General features: G+C 34.6%; 1 protein-coding gene across 3 annotated transcripts in view; it reads left to right on the forward strand.

The window, feature by feature from the left end:
- Positions 1 to 20,941, forward strand: part of LOC120630735 (dual specificity protein phosphatase 22-like) — a 76,564-nt gene that overhangs the window by 41,033 nt on the left and 14,590 nt on the right. For all 3 annotated transcript variants that reach the window (XM_039900029.1, XM_039900027.1, XM_039900028.1), the window contains exons 3-4: positions 2,727 to 2,851; positions 16,082 to 16,253. In XM_039900029.1, the coding sequence (XP_039755963.1) occupies positions 2,727 to 2,851; positions 16,082 to 16,253 (297 nt within the window). The remainder of the gene's footprint in view (positions 1 to 2,726; positions 2,852 to 16,081; positions 16,254 to 20,941) is intronic.

The following is a 20,941-nucleotide window of genomic DNA, read 5'->3' on the forward strand; positions in this document are numbered from 1 at the left end:
AGACATTATAAATTTCCTAACTGCCTCTGCAAAAGATCGAACCCAGGATCTCTCTCTTACTAGACTTGAGACGATAAGAAAGAAAATATAAGGTCCATTGTATTTTCTTTTTTAGTAAATTATCTCAAAATCGCAGTTTGTAGTTTTAATATTACAAAAAATAAGTTGTAAATATTCTCATTGAGTGAAAATGTAATTTCTTTTGAGAAAAATAAACGTCTTTAACCACAAAATCTTTGTGTATGAGATCGCCCGGAACGTGCAGGTGTGTTCATAATAATTTAATCTGGCACGAAAAGCTCACAAGCTATTTATCCACAAAACAGTAATTTCGCCGTTTCACGAACTGACAACGTGTTGTTGATGCCCTAAGCGTTGCGAAACCAAAGAGATAAGTTGTTGCCTTAAATCGTCGGGGTTTCGTATTATATTATTATTAAACTCTTTATTTGTATGCCACAACATTAACATTTTAAAAATATAACAAAAACAGAAGCATATCGAAAGAAGTAGTAATACAAAAGGCGGCCTTATCGCTTAATAGCGATCTCTGCCAGGCAACCTTAGAATTAGGAAAAAAAAAGAAGAGGAGAATAGACTGCTGGTGGTACAAATATTAAAATACATACATGCGAATAACTACATGCTAATACATAAACTAGTGTACACAAAAAGATAAAAAGTAAATTATATAATTAAGAAATAAATATAAAAATAAACTAATATATATAATAACAACACTTACATATTTAAATACGATAAAATACAATAAATGAGTAAGTATATACACTATATAATATAATACTACATAATATATATTATAGGGATGTACTTAAAGAATATTTTTATATTATGTTGTTATGTTAATTAGATAGGTAGGTATGTTCTTCGTCGGATCGTCATAGCCTAGCTCCGTTTCCAGGTGGAGTCTGGAATTGGGTATTAGGTTATTCTATAATGGAAGCTTATATCTATTGACTTCGGCCTTCCGTTCAGGGCACGCACCTCTAACATTTCTGAGTTAGAAATTCGCGTTTTTAACTGCTTTTATGGTGAAGGAAAATATCGTCGCCATAATGGTCCTACGGGCGTGAGAATACCACTACGTGGCCTTTACTATTCTCATTTTGATCTAAGTCCCATACGCTGTAGTAGGCCGGTCATTGGTTAATTATGGTGATGTGGTTTCAAATAATTAAAAATAAAATGTTCGGACTCAGATCTTTTCGTGATTATATTTGTAGAAGTAGCTCTCTGGTTTGTAACAGTTAAACTATCGACAAGTTAGGTTGGCCTCCAACTTATTTTGACGATATTAGCACATCTCTTTGCGTACGAGTGTTTGCAGATGTATGCGAAATGAGAGACCGCGGTCGCTGAGTTTTGCCCTTGCGGCACTCCGCTCCATTTGAGTGTGTTGGAGCTGCAATTGAAGACTGGCTGACGGGTGCGATTTTTCTTTGCACCTTTCCTTGATTTTTGTGGCATCGACAGATATCTCGTTAGTGATTTATTTGCTTACAAAAGACGCAAGGTAGTGAAAGTCGATGAATGAATGAATACACTTTTATTGTACACCAAAGAAAAAAAGTAGTGACAGAGATATAAATACAGAGCAAGAGAGTACAATTTGAAGGCCTTATCGCTACATAGCGATTTCTTCCAAGCAACCAAAGGCGTAAAAGGAAAAACATAGAAAAGAGTTAGGTGGTGCAATCAATAAGTTTTAAAAATTATACAATATATAAATAAAATATATAACTATAAATAAATATATATATATATATATATATTACATATAAATACAAATAAGATATAAACATACATGAAATTACCCATAATGAATGTAAACTACTAAAATTCAAATACAACAGATACAAATATGCAAATATATAACATACATATTGTCGATGCAAATAAGTATATGAAAAATATTGAGAAATGCAAGCAAACAGGTAACTTTTATTTCACTGTTGATTGAAGTCTTTGCTTAACCCGAATAGGTGTCATTCGGGTTTGCTTAACCCGAATAACACATATTCGGGTGTGATCAATAAATAGCCTATAACAGTCCACTGCTGAACGCTGAAACTTGAAAGGCCACTGAAAAGCCTCTCCGAATGGGACGGTTTGCCCATAACTACGACACGTAAGAAGACGTTTGGGTTATCTCAATAGATGGTAGTAGTGACAGAGAATGCTGTTGCCCGTTCTCTGTTATAATCGCATCGTAAGACATCCGCGGAACAAGGAGGGGTGGTGACAAATATACACTTCTTATCTGCGGTCACCACATGACACGGCGGTAATATTGATACGATGCTGGTATTTTATGATATTTTAATAAGTAAATATTGAGAGATACAGCTGTACAAAATTGGCCTAAAAAGATGCGCCATGACAACCATAACATAAGGTATGTTTACATACTGTAAACAAAAAATATTTATGATCCTAATTCCTAGATAATCTAATAGCTAATAAAATAATAACTCAACAACACGTATGTTTCCTTTCACCGTTGAAACAAGTGATATTTTAATTACATATAAAGAAACACACATAACTTAGAAAAGTTATAGAGTTAGAGTAGAGTTAGTTAGTTAGAGTTGCGTGCTGGGATTCGAACTCGCCCCCCCCGAAGTGAAGTCGAGCTCCTACTGGGCTATCACCACTTTTCACAAGTTCAGAAAGTACTTTTAAGTAATCAAATATTTTGTCCTCAGGATAAACACTACCTCTGCATAATGGCGTCCGACTCCCCGGATCAGAACCTAACGCAGTATTTCAGTTTGTGCAACGATTTTATACACGCGGCGCGGTTGAGAGACGGCAACGTTTTGATCCATTGGTGAGTATGCGGTTTCTGTATTTCGAATGAAAAAGGAAAGATTTTCACCACCTTGTAGAAGCTTTTGAAAAATTTATCTGTAAAGTCTATTTGTACTGAAAAGTAAAGCGTACGTTTTTAGTAATTGTAAAAAAGAAAGCTATTTATCAGAAGTTACCTACTCGTATTGTCAGACGTGAGAGAAACTCTAAATCGGTTTTCGAGACCAAAGCTTTTCATATTCCCGAGAAAAACCTTTCATCCAATTACCTACTCGATATCCAGAATAATTGATTTTTTAATATTCTATAACGTAAAGAATAATATTAATTTTTAGACTTCTGCTATAAAATAAACGTCTCAAAAACACATACATTTACCTGAATTGTATAGAAATGAACACTGACTATTTAAGACATCTAATTTATTAAAAAGGTATCCACAACCGGCAGCCCGCAACTTAACAATTTTTTATAAATTAAATTTTTCTTTACAATCTCTATAACCAAGAATATTACTTTGTTTTTTTTAATACGCCTATACTTTAGTACTGTTACTTGAAATATTAATCTAACAGATTTTATACTTAAAGAACGTTCCACATATAACTAGCTTCTACTGGTATATTCGTGTTTTAATGTTACAGTCCCAGATAATCATAGGATTTTCCTACAATTTCCTTCCCCCCATTTAAAGACGGAATTCCGATATATATATGAATATTATTTTATTTAAATAAATATACTACGACTATACACAAATCGCCACTAGCCCCAAAGTAAGTGTAGCTTGTGTTATGGGTACTAAGATGACTAATGAATATTGTTTAATGAATAATATACAGAAATACTTATAATGTACATATAAACACCCAGACACTGAAAAACATTCATGTTCATCACACTAACATTTTCCAGTTGTGGGAATCGAACCCACGGCCTTGGACTCAGAAAGCAGGGTCGCTGCCCACTGCGCCAATCGACCGTCATATATTTATATTATTTTATTTATAAAGGCCTAAACAGTATACTACGAATTGTTAATACAAAGAAAATATGACACAAGTACATCAATTAAGTAGCCGCTAATAAACTTAATCATACACAAAAATTTACAGCAAAGATCTAAATTATGAAATTTATAATTATGAGTTTAAAATAAATACATGTATCTACATGTAACGCTTGGTATCATTATCTATCAAAGGGATATATGAAGACATAGAACAATTAGTAGTACTAGTTTGGAATTATGATTTTTTATTGAGGAAGAGTGAAATGAAATAAATCCAAATCCGAGAAGTTATTATTATAGCTTTGAGTAGCTGTGTAAATAAAGCTAAGAGCATAATATTTTTTTAGACAAACAAAACCATATTCTATTTGGAGAGTACCAATTTCATTCCTTAAAATTTCAAACAAAAAAGTAATATCCCGTACTTGTCTACGTGCCTGAAGGGGCACATACATAATAATGTTCTTTATTCTGGCTACTATGATCGAATTTCAGGTTTTACACTATTGTTGAATAATATAAAATATTATAAACAAAAAAACTTATACTAGATAATAGAAATTAGAGTTTTTAACTCCACACGTAGGGTACGTGCATAGAAGAAAACTTGACCAGGATCCTCGTTCAGCCATTATTGCATGCAGTGCATTCTGTTCAAAAACAGTGTAAACGCTCCGCGTACATCTCACTTCATACCGGTGGAATGATGCTAGCTTACAAACTTCACCCATTTTCCCCATGGTAAACGTTTTGAACATTAGAGGCAAAATAATTACCGTCAACTGCCAAATGGAATGAAGTGTCTAACCACCTGTTGGAGAAACACTACTAAAGTGGAGTGGTTTTTGATGCTTCAATATTAATCCTGAACACAGTTTCTGTATGTTCTTAACTGTGGGTACGTGTAATTTTATGTCATGTTCATTTTTAAGTCATGCGATAGATGGCGCTGTTTTGGTTTTATTTAATATTGCATCGCGCTATGAAGATTCTTTACTAATAATTAGTATAGGCCTCTTTCATCTTGCTCAGAGTTTAATTCATTCAACACTCGGATTTGTTGTGGGCGCGTTCATTGGTCCTCCGAGCCGGATATAGGCTGGCTTAGGAGTGGTGAAGTCAAGAAGACCGCGTCGACACAGACACGGATTGCCACTGAAGGCGCTAGGGTACTGCGACATCACGTTAAAGCTTTATAGAGCTCATCGTCTGTATCCATCATTAGCGCCTCTAGATAGCTATTGCTGCTTATCCACGTTCTTTTCATCAAATATGCTATACTCTTCCTTCATTGAAGCTGAAATACAAGGTTTCTTAGTTTAGCTTCAGAAGCTTGTAGTAAAATAATTATTTAAAATCTCATGGATGCCCTATCCTATAAAGTAAAAAAAACCTTTTATTATATTGTTTAGAATTAAGATTTTTTATTATATTATAAAATGTCATACTGGTGGCAAAAAAGTCTTCAGTATTACTTATGATCCCTCGCGAACATTTCCGATGAACAACAATAACGCGGTACGCCTAAAAGCATTCTAAAACCGTCATTATATAGAACTTGTACAGCACTCAACGATGCCTGTATATAGCTGGTCCACAGGGATCCCGTGTGAAGAGTTTGACAAAAGGCTTTGAATGAACTAACTTTTTCTTCCTGTCTACATTACGCAAACCTGTGGACCAACATATTACAGCGCACCGCCAAAGCCCTAAATTTTTTACTAAGGTCCATTCACTATAATAACATGAAGCACTTTACATTCTTTCATAGGAGTACCTTAGGACTTACAGATCTTGCATTCGGTTGTTTTCTCATTATAAATGAGCCCATGATTGACTGCGTACCCCTCCCAAATTTTTAGCAACTATTTTATTGGCTATCGTTGAAGTAGGTAAATATTTAAGCAGGAACATAGAATATAAAAGATCTTCATTTGCTTAATAAACACACTTATATACCTAGATGTTATTTAAAAATCAAATACGAAGCATTAGCTGGCTTGGTTTCAAAACTATAATAGATATTAAAATCTTTGAATATTACATTCAAAGTAATATTCAAATATTATATTCAACGTAGGTACTATTGAATAAAGATATTTCTAAAGATAAATTGGGCCGGCCTATAGAGATAGAATATATAATAGAATATAATAGGTAGCCCATTAATAAAAATACGGTTTTCTTCCTCTCGATTCCCGAAAGGTATTGCCTTTTAATATTCGTATTTGTTTTGAGAGCCTTCATCGATCGCATACGTTACGGTGAACAAGCTGTTACAGTTTACCGACCAAATAAATTCTGTTTGTACAACACTCCTCCGAAATAAATTTGGTATTTGGACGAACAAATATTGGGCGTTTTAATTTTTTATTTATTTTTATGATAAAAATATGAAGGAATGAATTTGTCATGATTCTTGTTTGGTTTTTACAAATATATAAATATTTTGTCTGGTTTTTCTGTTAGGGAAAGTAGTCTCTACAAAAGTCATCATCAACCCTACGAAAATTTAATATGTAACAGGCACACTAGAACTTTGAAGAAATAAAAAAAAGTTAATTTTTTAGCAAAAAGAGGAATTGTAAATAACCTTATATTCTGTAAAATTTATTCTGCATCTTTTTGGTAGGGTTCATTGATTAAAAAAAATAGCAACGTACTTTCACAAATATAATAATGTTCCCGTGGCATTAAAAATGTAAATATATCAAAAACATTATCCGGTACGAAATACAAAGTGAAAAATTTGATTTGCGACCGAGCCGTCCCATTTATCAATCGTGGCCTGTTTTATAATTCAGCTCTCGCTGTGAATTCCGCCGTATTTATTCCATTTAACCACTTTAGCTTCATTTCCGCGAGTATCAAGTGGTAAACTACTCTTTATAATTTGTTACTCGTAGCGAAAAGCGACATTTAAAAATTATCTAATATATTTTGTTCGTTTTACGTTTTTCTTTCTTTTTTGTTTTTTTGTGGTTTTCAGGCAGCTAAGTAGATCTATTTCAAAAGCACATAAACTATAATAAATAAATATTCTACGACAATAAAGGGTCAATTCAGAAATGTCTTAAATACCTAAACTATAATTTAAATTCAATTCAATTAAAATTGTCTTTATTCAAATAGGCCTATTTAAAGTCTGTTTTGAATTGAGTATGCATATTTTGACATTTTTATCAGTTTTGTATGATAAGCGCAGAATTAAGAGCATACAGATCCCTCATTCAGCCATGCATTGCATGCAGTGCATTGAGTCCAAAAACAGTGAAAACGCCACGCGCATGTCTAACTTCGTAACCGCGAAATGTTGCTAGCTTACAAACTGTTCCCATTTTCCCCATTTCATGGTAAACGTTTAGCAAAATAATTACTGTGAACTGCTAAATGAAACGAAGTGGCTTGCCTAGTTGAGAAACACTACTAAAGTGGAGTGGTTTTTGATTCTTCAATATTAGTCGTGTACACGGTTTTTACCAAAGAGCAGCAGGAGCGTTAGAGAAGTTTGTTTCCATCGTGGATTTTGATTTTTTTTTATGTGTTCATCTGTAAGTGTAAAAGACTGCACTGACTGGCAGACAACCTACAGCACAAGCGGCTCAACGTCGAAAATTACCGTCGAGAATATTCTGTGAGCATCCTTTAGAGGTTTTTGGTTTAGAATAGAAAAAACGTGTGACACAATTTTTTAAATAGAAGATATTTCGCTTTATTTATTTTATACCTGATGAAAGTTCTTTCATATATATATACTAGCGGACCCCAGCGCCATCTGTCGGGCTGATTTGTGAATCTAAACCATCCAGGGTGCCACTCAAACGCATACCAAAAAGTTCATTCAAATCGGTCCAGCCGTTTAGTAGGAGTTCAGTGACATACACACGCACACAAGAAATATATATAAAGATATTCGGCCTTTGGGTTTAAAAATGAAGAATTACGTGTTATTTAGTTTTTTTTTATATTCAACCGCTAAAAGTAAAAGGAAAATTGGAGTTAAATTTCACATTTCAAGTTATATGCATAAATTTCGTATTTTGACTTTATTGGCTTTTTACCTTGCCTGTCACTTGTTTTTTAGGCGATAGGCACGGCGGAAAAAATTCCTACTCTCGCGGGATATCCGATATTCCATGCAAACGAAGTTGCTGGTAGTTTATTATATAAAAAGATAGAATTAAAAAAAGAAGATAAGGTAGAATAAAAAAGAAGCTTTAAACTCATTTTCAAGCTATATAAGTTTGAAGCTTCTTTTTGTATTCTATAGATATTTTTGTTTTATCCTGTTTGCAAAGTATGCTCCTCAAGTATTTGTGCTTACAAAATGTTCATAGTTCCAACAAAATTTCTGACCACAAATTCACTCAACTCGGACGCCTTTTGACGCTTAGGTATTTATGAGGCCCGTTAAAGATAAAGTTAACTTAAAACTCACAGGTTAGGTACTTTATTATTTTCGGGCTTTTTCTTTTTTATATTTCCATTTTGTCGGGGTAATTAATATGCATACTTTCATACTATTAATTAAACCGACATTTATCTAGGTAAATTTATTAAATGTTTTAAATTATAGAACGAAACCAAACATTTTATCTCAATATAATAAAACAATGGAATTTAACCAAAAATAAATAATTTTTTTAGTAAACCACGCATGTAAACCTATGATCTGAATCATGTTAACAGTCGTATAGGCTTACAAGTCCAATTTTATATACACAAATCATAAATATATATTTACAAATCTATAACAAATACAACGATGAGGAGCGAGGCGACAATGTTTGTTTTACAACACGTCACGTCGCATGACTACGTAAACTTACTTTTAACAAGACTTTTATTACAATTTTTACGTTGTCACTCGGCCTTTGTCCCCCAGAGAGCCATCGTAGACTTAAATATTCATTAGTGGGCATTAAGATTCTGAAAAGGTAGAATTGGTCCAATAGCAAAAAACCTTACCTAGGGAAAACTCGACGACTTAACAAGACCCTTTTGTCTGTGACCCGATAGAAATGGGAGAAAATTTTAATACTAGTGACTCGCTCAGTCCCCAAACAATAGTATCAGACTAGAAAAGTTTTTTTAATGAAGCACAAAATTTAAAGATTTTTATAATATGCACCAGTGATTGCCCGCGACTTCTTCCGAGTTCAATTTCTGGTAAAATTATCCCGTAAACCTTTGCCTACGTACCCTATCAAAATCTTATAGCTTTAATCTACCTTCTCAAAAATAAAAGGCTTTCAAATTTAAAGGTTATAGGTAACGAACCTACTAAGGTACATACAACCTTAACTTATGAATGGAATAAATATCAGCTGACTAATAATTTTAACATGAAAACCCGCTTCAAGGTGGATTTTCGAAATAAATTTAACTGCCTGTTGTACCCACAGAATTAAAAAAATATACAGAAACCCTGTACACGGTTAATATTAAAGCATCAAAAACCACTAATGTTCTAAGGATTTACCATAAAATGGGGAAAATGGGAAAAGTTTGTGAGTTAGCATCATTCCACCGGTTTGAAGTGAGATGTGCGCTAGCAACATTACGCGGGTGTGAAGGGAGACTTGCTGAAAATGCCCCACATTTTCACTATTTTTGGACACAATGCATTGCATGCAATAATGGCTCAATCCTGTATGTTCTGAATTCAGTGGTTCCACCATCCTGCAAAAGACGTGTGGTGGAATTTTTATGTATCGTTACAAGAATTTCCACTATATCTGATTTATTAACTAAATATAAGGGCATAGACATATTCAATATGGCACAAAATATACAGTCGTTTAAGAATTATCGGAATGTCATGAAAAGAATGAGATTAAGAACGCTATTTTATCCTATTTTTATGCTTATATACGTTTCTAAAATAGATAGTTAGAAAAGCAATTTTAAAAATGTCTTAGGCACCAAAATCGCCAAATCCAAGGTATTCTAAGAAAGGGAAACTAAACCGCAGAAGTACGTACTAGTTAGGTATTCGTAACGATGTGATTACATCGTTCCTAGTTTACGTGTAGGCTCATTTAGTCGGAATGTGTATGGGACGTTTTATGATCGCGTGGGTAAGCTAATCCTGGGAACACGGGCGGCTGCGCGAGTGTTCTTAACCTGTTTGCGTGGTCTCTTGGAAAAGCGCCAACTTATATGAATTCGAATGGAATCTGTCTTTACTGACCGACTTAATGTAGGTATGTATGTACGTATGATAGGCAGGTTACGTAGGTAGGGCTAGCAGGTGTCTCAACATTTTTGGCAGCGGTTCTTTCGACTTTTCATAGCATTTAAGGCTTATTTTTTTTTAAATATAAGGGCATAAGGCTGTTTGTTTAACAACAGTTTGGGCAATATGACTTGAGTATAAGAAAAAATTTGAATCTTTTAAAGTTATAATTGCTTCGCCTCCGGTTGATGACCACAGAACGGTACGTTGCGGGACTGGTTCCTTGCATGCCCTGCGAAGTGTTGCGCTGTTTATAGGTAATGCTTTTCCTCTTACCTATAACGTGGGCCTTCTGCTTTGTCCCGCAATTATAAGTATGTAAAAAAGAAGTTTTCGGTTAACCTCACTTGTAAGGTTACACATGTAAGATTTGTTTTAGTACTCACCTTTTTATGGCCTTATTTGAATAGAGTTGCGATTTTTTACCAATATCACGCGTATGTACACATGTGATTGTTTGCCTGTTTGGACTTTAAAAATGTATTACACAATTTCAACCGTGGTAATTGAAGTTTAAACTGATACAAAACAAGCAAGTAAAATAAAAGCGTTTACTGCCGCAGTTGACACGTGGAGGGAAGTAAAAGGTAATTCGTGCGGTAATGTTCGGAAAGCATTTTAACGTCAACCTTCGGGACTGTGCACATAGACACACCCGACTTTTCCCCGAAAATCAGGGAGTGGAGTTGATTTTTCATTCCGCTCCCTTAATTGATAAAAATAATGATTGAACATTCTGAACCATTTACTTTTACAGCGTAGAGAGAGAGTTATGAGGGTCTACAAAAATCTAATAAATTATTTAGGTATATGCTAATTAATATTATGCCTACTTATGTTGTTTGCATATTGACGACGACGACGGCCGAGTGGCGCAGTGGGCAGCGACCCTGCTTTCTGAGTCCAAGGTCGTGGGTTCGATTCCCACAACTGGACAATGTTTGTATGATGAACATGAATATTTTTCAGTGTCTGGGTGTTTATCTGTATATTATAAGTATTTATGTGTATTATATATTTATAAAAAAATATTCATCAGCTATCTTAGTAACCATAACACAAGCTACGCTTACTTTGGGGCTAGATGGCGATGTGTGTATTGTCGTAGTATATTTATTTATTATTTATATTTATATTGTTTTATATGTATGTAACTTGCTGGACGTATATCACTTTAGGACATGTTTTATACAGTAATTTGCTCATCATAGCAACCCGTTACCGGCCCACTACAAGACACGAGTTTCCTACCACAATGAGAAGGGGTTAAGGCTGTAGTCCTCCACGCTGCGCGGCTAGCATGGGCAGGAGACAATTATATCCCCGGGGAAAGGATATAAATTTATCTTCTCCCACAGCTGTATTAACTCTTAGAGCACAGGCGCACAAGTGAAGTGAAATAATATCCAAATAATATATGTGTATTAATAAACGGGGGTAAACTTCTCCTATTCCATGTTCCAGTGATTTAGCAGGTGGGCACGTTAATTATATCCCTTGTCAGAGGATATAATCGGGGGATATAATTTTTATCCCCCACCCGTGCTAGCCCTAGCTGGGCTCAGTGCCGATTTTTGGACTATAATAATTAATTTGCTTATTCCTTCAAAATACGGTTCACAATTCAGTTTTCTTTTCTTAAATATTTTAAAATACTAACATTTAGAAGTACAACATAGGTACATGTTTATTAGTAAGTCTTCAATGTAAGTATATTCTTATTATTGGTATTGCGAATGTTCGACATATCATTATTGTTGTACCTACTCTCCCTCCCTCTCAAACTCTCCCGATGTCTAGGGTCACCCTCGATCACACTACACTCTAGATTAGACACTACAGATCTCTTATAAAGATAAGTGTTCTATGTTTTTTCCTCTTTTAGCGCTAAATAAATTTAAAAGTCTAAGTTTATTTTATTTTTAGGAGGCTTTACGAGTAAAGAGGAGTTCTGTGTATTTTTTTGGCAATTTTGTCCACAACAAAACTTTTTAATGGAGAGGGTTTACCATCCCCAATAAAAAGTTAGTTATGTAGCCCCCATCAGTATTTGCAAGGATCTGAAGATGCTTTGATATAATAGGTATGGTATAGTCATAAATCCTCGCTGAATACCAGCAAATCACTGCCAATCAATCAGAGCAAATATTGCATTAGTCAACCATACACTTTCAAGCTTAGTTATTTAAATTCCTAATCCAATTCTTACAAGAATTAGGAATAGTAGCAACCTAGTAATAGTAGTATATTCGACTTTGAAGTAATGACCTATTCAAAATTTTAAAAAAAAGTAGCATTCGCTCGCAATTCCAAGATATTAAAGTTTTTATATCAAAAAAAAAAATGCTGAAAAGCTCATAATAAGCATGAGAAACAATTTAATGCTCTAGTTTCACCTGCCCGGAAATGGCCACTTTTACTTTTTAATTAGTTCCCGTGAAACCGACCTCGACCCGCCGCCCCACTGTGTGACGTTTAACAATGAAACCATTGGCTTTTGTTATTGTATCTTTATACTCGCGTTGAAAGTGAGACGGTATATGCGTTTGGTGTAAAAAGTAGGGGGCAATTGTGTGTGTGTGTACCTATTTGCGTGTGTGAAAGTATAAGTGCGTATGTAACTTTTTCTAAAAAAACGTATGTGTTTATTTTCATTTTCTACATTTATTTTAGCCTAGTGGTTAAGATAATAAGCGGGGCATAGCAAAGCCCACCGCCCTTCATTAGAGAAGCATAGTGAGACAATGCTCCAATTACTATTCTCCTATAAGAGAGCAGGACTTTGCCTAGTAAAGAGCTGAGAATGATCATGACGATTACAAAAATAAACTAAAAGTCACCACATATCAACATGTATTTAGAGCAAGCCACCTCTGATAGACAGTCCCGATTGCTGAAAATTTTCGACTTGTTTGTGGTTTTTGTTCAAAATTTCACACATGTAATAATTGAAAGTCATTTACTTTACCTTTCACAAATCTTTTGTACTTGAGTACTTCTCAAAAAATACTTAGCAGCTTTTATAGTATCAATCACTAAACTTGCAATGTTGAATCTGGGTACTCACTAAAGACTTACTAAAGAAAATGAAGCCCCCTCTTCGAATATAATAAAGAATAAGGGGAGAGCTCTTACCTATCCTTGTCAAAGGTAAGACGTTAAGTGTGTATTTTCGTAGCTTCTTCAATCTTTTATACCTGAAGAGCCGAGACGGTCGCATTGTCTCAGATTTTCAAGAGCAATTCACAAACTGTACCACTTTTTTCTATCGTCTTTGCCAAGGTACCTTCAGCCAGGTATTGTTATATACCTATGCTAGTACCTACTTATAACAATACCTAACAGATTCTATATCTTACAGAATGAATGTTTTTATCGTAATGCTCATCTTCAGCCTAGAATGATAGTAAACTTAAATAAAAAAATAACATTATTTATAATGCAGAAAAGAGCTGTACAATCAAACTATGAACTGGATCGTACGATCCCTACTTGTTCAAATAGAAATATAATTTTTTCTATGGTATATATATATATATATGTTTAATTAATAATAAAATTAGTGTATAAACGTAATTCACAATAATGTCCTTTCATTCCAACATGTTCTAAAATTTCAGCATGCAAATATACAAATAATTTACAAAAACATTCGTTTAATTAAAATTTGAATGTACTTATCATAATGTCACGTAAAGAATGAGACTATAATATAAATAAATAAAGTAAATAAAGTAAATAAATAAATAAATATACTAAGACAATACACACATCGCCATCTAGCCCCAAAGTTAGCGTAGCTTGTTTTATGGGTACTAAGTTGACTGATGAATATTTTTATGAATAATGTACATAAATACTTTTAATATACAGATAAACACCCAGACACTGAAAAACATTGATGTTCATCACACAAACATTTTCCAGTTGTGGGAAACGATCCCACGGCTTTGGACTCAGAAAGCAGGGTCGCTACCCACTGCGGCAGTCGGCCGTCAAACAAATATCATCATCATCATATCAACCCATTACCGGCCACTGTAGGGAACGGGTCTCCCACACATGAGTAGGGGTAGGGGTTTATTTTTGGGATAGAAATATATCAAATATAAAAATATACACAGTTCCTCAATTTAAATAAATATATTATTTACAATCTGTTTTGTGAGTATCTTGATAAATTGTTTTCGTAACATTGCAATATGTTTATAAATAGTATTTGTAAGACAACACATTAATCTTTATGAGCACAAAGTAGATATACACAATCAACTTACCAAAATTCAATAATAGGATTCTGCGAGAAATACAGAAATTCTTTGCGGGGGGACTAATTAACTATCTACAAGTTTTGTTAAACTTACCAATATATGAGTTTACACATTGTTAGAACTTATTAATAACTTGGAGGTTAATATAGAATTGATGAATCTGTTAATTACAAGGTTTGTTTGGAAGCAGCCAGCTCCGCTCATCTTACACAAGATGGGAATAATATTGTTGATTTGTAAAATGTTGATATTAAACAAAGCGCACTTCTAAGTTTGTGGCGGGCTTATTTTTGGTAGACGCTGCCTTAAAAACCTTTCGTAGATTACCGCAGTGCTTATAAAATAAGCCTTCTTTAGCATTGCAGCTTTGGGTTTTAAGAAATTCTCAGTTAAGCCTATTTTGTTAGAAAATTGTCTTCGGCCACCCTCGACCTCATATTGCTCGCTAAGCCGTCGGTCCCGATCTACGGGTGATCTGTATATGCAAGAAATACATTTCTCAGTAACTGTAATTTCCGCAGTTATTATATAAGTTAGAAAGGATCCGTAATCAATCATAAACAGCCTCTTAAATCATTAACACTGTCTACTGCTCGACTAAAAGCCTCTCCGAACAGGATGATCGTGTCGCGCGCTAACTCTGAGTATGCCTTTTCATAGAACTAAGTTCTATGAGCACTCGTTTACAGTGCAAGCCATATGGCTGTGGAATGCGCTCCCAATCGACATAAAGCAGTCTAAGTCATTTAAGAAAGCTGTCAAAAACCACTATAGTTTACATTAAATACGACTTGTAATTGTATTTACTGTTATTAATGTATTTATGATATGTTAAAGTATATATTAGTTTATTATTATTTTTTAATATTTATATTATATTATGTATTATTTTATTTGTGTAATCTAGTTCAAGTATTAGTATGTATTTTTTTAATATGTACAACCTGCAATATGTTATCCTTTTGTTTTCCTTATCCTAAGTTTGGCTTGAAGAGATCGCTACGAAGCGATAAGGTATTTTTGTATACTGCTACTGTCTGTGTTTTTTTTATTTTTCTTATTTATTTTTATTTGTGTGCAATTAAAGCGTAGAAATAAAATAAATAAAATGATTGCAATTGATGGTAGTAGTCCAGAGCACGTTGCTGCCCGTTCTCTGTTATATTCCTTCCAATGACACCCTTCCAATTAATCGAATCTATTTCGTAATGTTTAGCCGTTCTTTGCAATGTAAGCACGCAAATTACGACACAAAATTAAAAAACTTTGAATTGTTTTGCTGTTGTAATACTATAATATCTATGTATAAATATATAGCTCCCTCTCTAATGACGCTATCTCTTGCTGAAAACTGCATAGTAGTCCTAGTCCTTTGCATAGGTTAAAATATCTAAGCGGGAGATACTTTGTTTTAATACTTAGTAAAAATGTTGTAAAACTATTCAGTTTGAGGGAATGCAACTATATAATAATTCGTAATAATAGCAATAAAAGCGGTGAAAAATTAACCGATCAAATAATTAATTATTTATTAAGTACAAGCAACAGCTGATACATTAATACTTACTCTAAGTTTTTATATAAGTTAATCGTACTTGTTTTTTATATTTTCAAAACATACTTTACACTTAAAAGTAATGATAAGATTATTTACGTAATTTCGCAGGCGAATGCCGATGCCACATAATTTAAGACCGCTATTCTGAACATTTTGTTATTTCTTCGTAGCTTGGCTGGCATGTCACGAAGCGTGACGGTCGCGGTGGCGTACATTATGTCGGTCACACCCCTGACCTGGCGAGAAGCGTTGAAAGTGGTGCGAGCAGGACGCGCTGTTGCCAACCCTAACCTTGGCTTCCAGAGGCAACTGCAAGATTTCGAGACCTACAAGCTTGTTGAAGTAAGTATATATATTTTTATTTTAATACCCCGTATAAACCCGATTAATAGCAAGTTAGGCCGCCATCAAAATACAATGCATTATCACTTACTTATACAATGATTGCTAAATAGCTAAATTATGTTGTAAAAGAGCAACTGCTGAGTTTCTTGCCGGCTTCTTGGTAGAATCTGCCTTTCGAACCGGTGGTAGAGTCACTACAAATAGACATACTTGACGTTTCAAAGTGCTTCTATGATGCCTACTTGAAATATATGAATTTTGAATTTGAATCCATGAGATTTAAATTGCAGTCAAGTGCTAACTAGTAGAGCAATTTATAAAAATGAATACAGACGGAAACTTAAAATAAGTTTGTCGACCCCCTGGAGCGTTGTTGGTCTGGTGTCAGGCTCATTTCATTGCAAACTGGAACGTTTACTGGCTTACTTGTGTTATAAATAGTGCATTTTTTTAGTCATCACATCAGTTTGATTAAAATTCAGTCGACAATGTGTTTAGGTAATTAGTTTTCGGCTTTAACGTTACGTTAACATTTGTTGATGTACGATGCCGACATTTTCGTATTTCACGAGTCAAAGTAATTTTTTATAACTATTTTAAAGTGTTAGGTCGAGTGAGGGTTGTTGTGAGCAAAGCGAATTACCGCGGCTTTTTAAATCCGATGTTATTTTATAAGTATAAATGCCTAAGTAGGCACTTTGAGGTCAACTTAAGAAAAATCTTAAAATCTGGATTGAGCTCAGTAATTTAATTTGTTAATTCGGGTTTACCACTTAAACTTTTTAAGGTTTGATTGCACCTGAATTATTTGCGTTATCATGATGGGGCTTCATCATATTCTTATACCACAGTTTATAACTAGTTGAATGAGTTAAGTTAACTCATTAAACTAGTGGCATTGCATCTACGAAGTTAACTTTTTAGAATCTCATTCATATATATTAGCATAGGACATGCTTTCTACGACGACCACTGAAGAATATGTAAGTGCAGTGCGGCAAATGTCAGAAAAGGAAGATTTAAATATGATCATCATAAAGCATCAACGTAAGCATTTCATGTGCAGACCTACTTATATCTAAATCCAAAACCTGGTTATTTACTTCATTATATTTATTAGCCGTCAAAAGCTCAAATTTTGTTAGAAGTACAGACCTATTCAAATAGCTGTTGCCACTGACGGATTCCTCCCGCTGGCGGTGGAATTCTCTTCGACATCAGTTATTTCTCAGTTATTTACAAAATTGGCGATGTACATCCTAGTACCTCGTAGCAAGTTAAGCCATCGTTCATAGCTACTATCACTCGTATGTGATAATGAGGATGGATCCTCTCTTCTTAGTAACGAGAAAGACTTTAAAGTTTAAATAGTCGTAGAGCTTTTTGTGACAGCGGTCGTCCGGGGAAGTACTATCGCCCTGCTTATTTCTGCCGCTAAACAGCATTGTTGCAATGTCGTGTTCCGCAGGGTGATTACGTATCTTGCGATATTTTCCATACAATAAATAAACAAAAAAAACGTTTGACAGCAGTGATTTCAAGTTTCTCGCCTGTCGCATTGCTGTCGCAAGATACGTAATCACCCTGCGGGTCGGAAGGGTGTGATTGCCGGTGTAATTACATGCCCAAGAGGTTCAAGACCAAATTGATGGACACAGGGCGGCATGTTGCAGTACGTGCTCCTTGAATGTCCTGTTTATAGGCGATGATTTTCCCCTTTTCCACTTCCACATGTGGTCTATAAAAAAAACAGACAAGGATAAGGGCCCATGGTCTTCGGACACGAAAAAATTTATTAACATCGTGACCCAAAAATTGGTTTTGACGTCTGGTGACCCAAGAGCTGGGGCTTATTTAGCCCAACGGCGTAGTCTAGGAATTCAAAGGGGCAATAGCGCCAGCATTTTGGGTACCATGCCCATAAGTGAACAGCCCATAAGTGAACAGTTAGACGGCTTATATTTATTGTAAATATTAATTTTAGTTTGTAATTATTATTAGATACTTATAACTTAAAGTCTGATTTCGAATTGTAATTGAATAAATAAATAAATAAAGACTAGGATAATGATATTTAATGAAATCGGAGCATAGACAATTTAACAGTTCTAAATTACAGACATTAAGTTTTTTTTATTAAATCGCAACAAAGAAGAGAGACTACTGAGACTTGAAATAAAATAAAAAAAACAAAATAACTACCTTTGTAAGAAACTTTTGAAACGTTAATGAAGTGGAAATTTCTAATGGATTGGCACGCATCTTTTTAATCTACAAAGTGAACCCTCCAGAATGGAATAGCTAACCTGCTACCTACTTACAACTGGCCTCAGCAGTCGCAATCAGTGCGCAATTCATTTCCATTATGATGATATCACCCTTACATAACACTGCGGTTTAATGTTTGAGGGCATAAATACAACACGTGTGTCCCATACCTACACGTGTACCTATTTCACTCATTTAGCACTGTCTAAGTTTTTGCACTAAATTTAGAACTCGAATATTTAATTCAAAATAACGTTTGCCGGGAATTTTCATATTTTAAACTTAACCTTTTGTTATTTATCATATGTTTTGGACCCCCGTCGGGTGTTATAAGTTTGACGAGTCTGTATGTGCATCTGTGATATCGTATTTCCCGAACGGATTGACCGATTTTGATATTGTTTTTTTTGTTTGCAAGGTGAATTAGTCGGTAATGTTGTATGAAAATTATAAGCTATAAGCTATGTTTAATGAAAATTGGTCCAAGATGGCCGCCGCCACAAAATGGCGAACTTAATTTTTTTCCACAACTTCCTCAATGTTTTATATGTTATAAATTATTTTATAACATATAATACAGGTATATTAGCTGCGAGATGTGACAATACTTAAATTAGTATTCATTTATCTTTAAGTATTTTACGGCTAATTGCTCTGACGAATTTGCCGATATTTCGACCCAGTTACATGAATTTTGGCCGCGACGCCACTGCAGAGGTGCGGGCGTTAATTCGGATGTAACTGGAATAATTGTTGAAAATTAGTGAAGTGAACGCTTATAATACATTAATTTTAAGGACTTATACCAATCCATGATATAGCTATTAGGCTTAGTACCTAGATTTAAATACTTAATGGTTAGGTTGTTTTTTTGTACCTTTACAAGTATTCGTAGGACCTGTAGCACAAACAACGGGGCATCTACGGTTTATCATGTTGTACAAAAAATTTTATTTGTGCTGTAAATCACTGGGCGACGGAGAAGGCTATATGCTTGGAGTATCTCTACGTTACGTGTCTACTAGGAGAACTAGAGACACTGATTTAGATCAATGAATAGCGAAGCTAAAGTGTCACCGGGGAACATATAGCACTAATAAATAGTACGTACATATGACCGATTGACGTAGGGATCCAAAAATTCTGGAGGGGCGACGCTGACACAGAAAACGTATCCCCCTCCTAGTAAACGAAAATACGACCACAATAGTGTCCACAGCATGTCCCATGTCATTTGGGAATCCCTACAAGGATTCATCCGTAGATTTATCCGGGTCTCCCGAAAGTACGTTAATTTACATTCTTTGTTATCTACTAAACTGTGCGACTAAATTATACGCTGTATAGAGTAAGGTTCATACTGCATAAAATGGTCCTACTAATTAAATAATTATTTTAGTAATTTTTATTAAACTATGCCTAATGACTATTGAAAATCTTTTATTTAATTTTAATGTTTTTTTGACCTTAGATAATTTATTAAGACCTATTCTTTAGAGATGGATTAATGTAAAAGACTTTTTTACTGACTTCCATCAAAAAGAAGGAGGTTTTCAATTTGGTTTTTTATTATGTATGTTCGGGCATAACAAAAAAATTGTGCAATTCCGTCGACAAATGTCGTCATTTATAGACGCATTGGCAGAATTATTTTCTTATTCGAAAGGGGCTAGTTCAAGTCGTATTCAGTATATCGGGGTAGTTGCACCCACATTTTCTACCAAAGTAAGTAGTACTAGCAAATTTTTCATGGCTGAAAACAAGTTGTAGCAAAAATGAAAATTGATTTCAAAGTCGGTTTTTTTTGTTTTTAAAAATTTATAAAAATAAATACAAATGTGAAAGAATCGACGAGACATAGCTACTACATATACATGTAAGTTTTATTCTTAGTGAGTAATATCCTTCCAAAATAAGTTTGTATTCCCAGTCAGAGCACATAAAGATCATTTTTTTTATAGTTATAATTGGCGGATCAAGCAGATGGCCTACTATCACCACCACCAGATGGAAAACCATCGACTATAAACAGAGCAACACTTCACTGGGCATGCAAGGAACACGTCATACAACACTTCACTAGGCATGCAAGGAACACATCATGCAACACTTCACTGGGCATGCAAGGAACACGTCATGCAACACTTCACTGGGCATGCAAGGAACACGTCCTACAACATGCCGCGTGTGCGTCATCAATTTGAGACGCAGTTGGGTGTTTAGTCTCATGTGCCTGTAATAACACCGGCAACGATTACCTTCAGACCAGAACACAGCATTGCAAAAATGCTGCTTAGCGGCAGAAATGGTGGTAGTACTTTCCCGGACGAGCTTTGTCACAAAAACCTCTATTGCTACAGATCTCGTCAGAAATAAGATTTATATTAATGTGAACAGATGAATAGGAATAGAGAATA

The sequence above is a fragment of the Pararge aegeria genome, chromosome 16 (genome assembly GCF_905163445.1).
Source record: "Pararge aegeria chromosome 16, ilParAegt1.1, whole genome shotgun sequence".
NCBI classification, from domain to species: domain Eukaryota; kingdom Metazoa; phylum Arthropoda; class Insecta; order Lepidoptera; family Nymphalidae; genus Pararge; species Pararge aegeria.